The sequence below is a fragment of the Aedes albopictus genome, chromosome 3 (genome assembly GCF_035046485.1).
Source record: "Aedes albopictus strain Foshan chromosome 3, AalbF5, whole genome shotgun sequence".
NCBI lineage: Eukaryota > Metazoa > Arthropoda > Insecta > Diptera > Culicidae > Aedes > Aedes albopictus.
In genome coordinates, this window is record NC_085138.1 from 20067366 (window position 1) to 20072756 (window position 5391).

The 5391-nt window shown below is 45.5% G+C and overlaps 1 protein-coding gene across 1 annotated transcript; it reads right to left on the reverse strand.

Moving 5' to 3' along the window:
• Nucleotides 1-3048: 3048 nt before the first annotated feature.
• On the reverse strand, nucleotides 3049-4938 carry LOC109418197 (uncharacterized). Its single transcript, XM_019692363.3, has one exon. The coding sequence runs from the start codon at nucleotides 4694-4696 to the stop codon at nucleotides 3137-3139; it is 1560 nt and encodes a 519-aa protein (XP_019547908.3). The 5' UTR covers nucleotides 4697-4938; the 3' UTR covers nucleotides 3049-3136.
• Between the last annotated feature and the right edge of the window lie 453 nt (nucleotides 4939-5391).

A 5391-nucleotide genomic window follows, 5' to 3' on the forward strand; every position in this document is an offset into this window, starting at 1 on the left:
GTACCAAAGGTTCGCCGGCATTGCCCGAAGGCCATACAAGCTTTCTTGATTCTGAACTCAACATGAGGTGTCCAGGAAAGCTTGGAATCAAGAATGACTCCAACGTACTTTACCTGTTCAGTCACATTGATTTCAGAATCAAAGAGACGTAAAGTTCGAACACCATTACGGTTTCGCTTTTCCGTGAAAAGAACAATAGATGTTTTACTCGGATTTACCGAAAGGCCATATTGGCGACACCAACCCTCAACTACCTGAAGAGCGTTTTGCATCAGGTCGAAAAGGGTGCTGATGCACATACCGACTGCACGAAACTCCTCCAGGAATTCCTCCAGGAATTACCCAGCATTTTTTTCAGGAACTCCTTTATATATTTCTCCAAGAATTGCTCCTATACATCCTTCGGAAATTATGTCAACAATTCCTCTAGGCATTTGTCCAGGAATTTCTCCTGAGATTCCATCGGGAATAGTTTGAGGGGTTCCTCCAAAAATTTCTCCAAGGATTTTCCCAGGGAATCCTCCAGGAAATCCTTCACAGATTCCTTCCAGAAAATCCTCCAGAAGTTCTTCCAAGGATTCTTCCAGGAAATCCTCTAGGAATACTTTCAGAAATTCTTCCAGGAATACCTTTAGGAATTTTTCAGGGATTTCTCCACAATTTTCTTCAAGGATTCCCCCAGGGATTCTTTCAGGAATTCCTTCGAGGATTTCTCAAGGGATTTTTTCAGAAATAGAAAAATAATAGAAATTGCAATCTCCCATAATTCCTATGGAGATTCCTCTTGAAATTCATCCAGTAATTCTTTCAAGATTTCCTCAAGAGATGCCTCAAGCAATTCGCACAGGAATTACTCCAAGAAATGCCCCAGGAATTTCTTCATAATTTCCTCCAGGAATTGCTTCTGGACATCCTCCAGAAGTTATATCAGCAATTTCTTCAGGAATTTCTCCAGGAAGTCCTCTAGGGATTTCTTCAGAGATTCTTCCAGGAAATTCTCCAGGAATACTTTCAGGAATTTTTCAGACATTCCTCCAGACTTTCCTCCAGACATTCCTCCAGAGATTCCTCCAGGATTTTCTTCAGGGATTTCCCCACGAATATTTCCAGGGATTCCTTCAGAAATTCCTCCAAGGCATTGCTCCAAGAAATCATCCAAGAAATTTCTTCAGGAATTCCGGATGGGGTTTACCCAAGTATTCATCCAGGAATTACGCCCGAAATTTGTTCAGAAGTTTCTCCAGGCATTCCTCCAGGATTCTCGCTAGGGATATTCCCAGGAATTGCTTCAAGGATTCCTGCAGGAATCCCTTCTGGGATTTCTCCAAGAATTCCCCCAAGGACTCCTCCAAGAATTTATGTAGGATTTCTTCTAGGGTTTCCTCATGAGATCTCTTCATAAATTTCTCTAGGTATTCCTCCCATAATTTATACAGGAATTCCTCCAGGTATACTTTCAAAAATTCTTCCAGGGATTCCTCCGGGAATTTCGCCGGGAATTCCTCCAGGGATTCTACAGGGCTTCCTTCAGGCATTCCTGTAGGAATTGCAACAGGGATTCATCCATGTTTTTCTTCAGGGATTTTTCCAGGAAGTCTTCCAGGGATTTCTCCGGGAATTCCTCAAGTGATTTCTTCAAAAATTCCTCTCAGGTTCTCTTCAAAAATTCATTCAGGAGTTCTTACGGAAATTTCAGAAATCCTACAAACATCTTTTCAGGGATGTACCCAAGAACTTTTTCAGGATTACACGATGTTTTTTTTTTTAAATTATTTCAGGAATTCCTGTGGAGGAATTCCTCCAGCGAATAGTATTGGAAGATAATTTAACCCTATTGTTGCATACAGGAACCAGAAAATTCTAGGTTAGTCTTCAAAAAAGTTCGTAATTTTCAATAAAAAATCAGCTATTATTTCTTATGAATATTGTGTAGACTTTAACAATATAAAGTGAGTGAATAAAAATCCTTAATCTTCCAGAAATTGGACAGCGTAACCAGCATCACGTTGTTTTGTGTAGATCAGGCGAGTTTTTTTTAACGTATTGAACAAAAAACAACAGCGTGACAGCTGAAGGATTAAATAATGCTTTAAGAATATAATGTTAATACACTCAATTTCATCGTGCTGCGTTTAGTTATAAAAGCTAGTAGGTACAAATTTGCTAATGGTGCTTGCCCCCTCACAGAAAAGCTGGCTATGCCCTTGCCATGAGTGTGCTGTCTTCCCCACTGTATTCCCTATCAACGCACTCAAGGTCACTGCCTCGCACACAGCTGGGCTCAACTAGTTCAACCATAAAACGGATAATCTGTCTGACGGCGCAAAAAAAAAACCTTCCATCAATCCGAAATATAAATCCGTCAAACTATTTTTCGCTTAAGGCATCTCATTTATATTTTCGACACCCCTTTTGGTCAAACGTACAGCCTCCAGCCCAAAACGACCTTGCATTGCGAAACGGAAAACTGCAAACCCCCCAGGTTTGGGCCAAACTGCACCGATATCGTTTTACCGAACCTGTCACTGCCCAATAAAAGCAACCATCAATAACACAAGAGCTACTCTCTTCGGACCCTGATCGAAGTAGGCAGGCATGAGATGAGATATGGACCGCTCAGTTGCCCCGCCGCGGCCTGCAGGCGATGAAAGGGGAGGTCCACCTAAGCATGCGGTGAAAACAAACATGCAAAAGCATAGTCGGCCGCCCATCTATCTGTAAAGATAGGCGAGCGCGCAGTTGTTGTTGGGGTCCGCGACCGTACGGTGGATCGCAGACTGGGCGAGTAGAGGGTAATGAGATTATTGCGAAGCGCATAATCACCTCGCTAATGGATTTTTATTGCTGATGATGCTGCAGCGCAGCGCGCGGGTTACCCGCATATGTCAGGTCTCGTTACAAAAGATCGAATCGTACTGGGTCGTTAAACATTCTCTTTTGCGTTGATATCGGGTTTTCCCTGATCATCTGTCGTATGAAAGGATCATCGTTTTGACTTGAAGGCATTTCGGATTCCGTCTGTGCATGCGTGTGTAATTTGATTACCCCTTCGGAGTTATGTAACTATGTGGCTTCTTTATTACCTAGACGATTTATCGAATCAACTTACTAGAAAAAATGGCTACTAAATGTTTCCTTAATAAACGTTGGAAACGTACGCGTCTTGCACCTTTAGCGACGAGCTGGTGGTGCTGGCGCATCGACGGCAAGTCTTCTTGACGGGGGCAACGGTGGCAACGGTGGTACTGACATGCCCATGGCTGCCACTAGTTCGGCTGGAGTAACCGCTGAGACCGGGGTTCTTTACTGAGACGTCACCGACAGAGCCGATGGTGCTGCTGACGACACTGTGTGGGGTACTGCTCACATAGGATGCAACTGGCGAAGTCACTTTGACTACCGGGGCTAGAGTTGTGCTGGGCACAAACTGGTAGTCGTGGCTGGATCCAACGTTGATCACTCCCAGGCTTGCTCCACTGGAGAAGCTAGAGTATCCGCTGTTTCCAAGATCTACGTAGCTTTCGTAGCCAGCACCAGCTCCGTTGGTGAATGAACTGTAGCTGGACCCGGTGCTTCCCAAACTGGACCCGGATGAACTGACGTACTCCACAGCTGGAGCTGAAGTGCTACTAACGTACGAATAGCCAGTTCCGATGTCTCCGAGGCCTGAGTATTCTACGGTTGGAGCTGGAGTACTGCTGACATAGGAGTAGCTAGCACCGGTGTTCTTTGAGCTGGCGGTGCTGTATGATACGGGAGCAGATGTGCTGCTCACGTACGAGTAGCTGGATTCAGAGGATCCAGAACTGTATCCAGAGGATCCAGAACTGTATCCAGCGGACCCGGTGTCTACCACCTTGACCGACTTGGCACTGGACGTAGAGGCGACTACTGGAGCGACATATTTGACTTGCTTGTGTTCTTCCTTGCGGTTCTTGTACTTGATGAAGAAGACTTCCGGTTTGTTCTGCTTGGCAGGTTCAGGTTTCTGGACAATGACTTCCTGTTGATGTTCGGGCTTCTGGTGCAGCACGTAAACGATGGTCTTCTCCTCGGATGAAGCCTGTGGTGGCACAACAACTGACTTCGGCGCTGGAGGACTCGGTGCCTTGATGAAGATGATCTTGTAGTGCTTCTGCTTGTGGGAAACAGGTTGGATAACTCGCGGTGCTTCGTATTCTTCTTTGTCTTCCGGTGGAACATGCACGTAAACGTGCTTGTAGACTTCTTCGACCGCTCGCTGAGGTTGAACATAATAGCTGCTTTGGGAGTGACTGCCACTACCGAACACAGTGGATCCTGAAGACTGCGAGCTACTCAGAGATCCCTGGCCGGCCCACCCCCAGGACTGTTGTTGCTGTTCCTTCCAAGATCCGGAAGATGCCTGCTGCTGCTGATAAGATTGCACCTGCTGCTTTTCGTAAGTAACTTGAGTTTTCAACGGTTGAATGACCGTAGTCTTCACGGGAGCTTGATACACATGAGAAGGTTGTTGCACATGCGAGTAACTGGGAAGTTCTTGATGGAACTGTACTTGTCCATGAGCTTCTGGTTCAACACAATCTTCAACTTCCGGAACGTAGCTCGGAACTGATGGGAAATACAAGGTACTGCTAACAGCCGGTGGATCATAATGATATCCCTCCGGTGCGGCTAACGCCGCCACCACTACGCTTAACACTATCACTAATCTCATATTTAGTCCTTGAAGATCACTCTTATCCTAGCACGTTCCACTTCAACCGCGAACGTATCGTAATCGAACTTAAAACATAAGTAACAAGGAACGGCCCAAGTGCTCCAGTTTTATAGACTTGAACTAGGAAGGACATCGTCGTCAACGGCGTTTCTGGTTCAATCCACTGTTGGGGTCTGCTTACCCTACATACACACATACTCGATTCGACAAGTCGGCAGTTACATAATCTGTGACCAAAACCCGAAAATTTCATCGTCACACAGCCAGATAGACCCCAACTGTTGAGGGTTCGCGTATATTTTGATACACATGTTTGGACCACTTCTCCGCGTGTCAAGTCCTGCCTCCAGTTCGGTCAGGCAACCAGTCAGTGTCGGTGTCGGTGCTCCAATTGTACATACAATCATACAAGCACGCGGTGGGTGACAATGACACCACATTCTCCTCCCCTTTGCGGTCGTCGTCATCGTTGTCGACGTTTAGGTGGTCCCAACAGTATGCTGTGGTGACCCCCAAGAGTAGCAAACCGGTATATCAACTCTCAATTTCGTCGCTTGCTGCGAATTGTACCGTGTGGTGCGTCAGTTTTTTGGCTAAGGGGAAGCAGCATTGAAAGCACTTTGGAAGTAAAATTCCATAGTGTTTTGGTAATAATGGACGTTTTTATGGATTTTTATTTTATTTTATTTTGA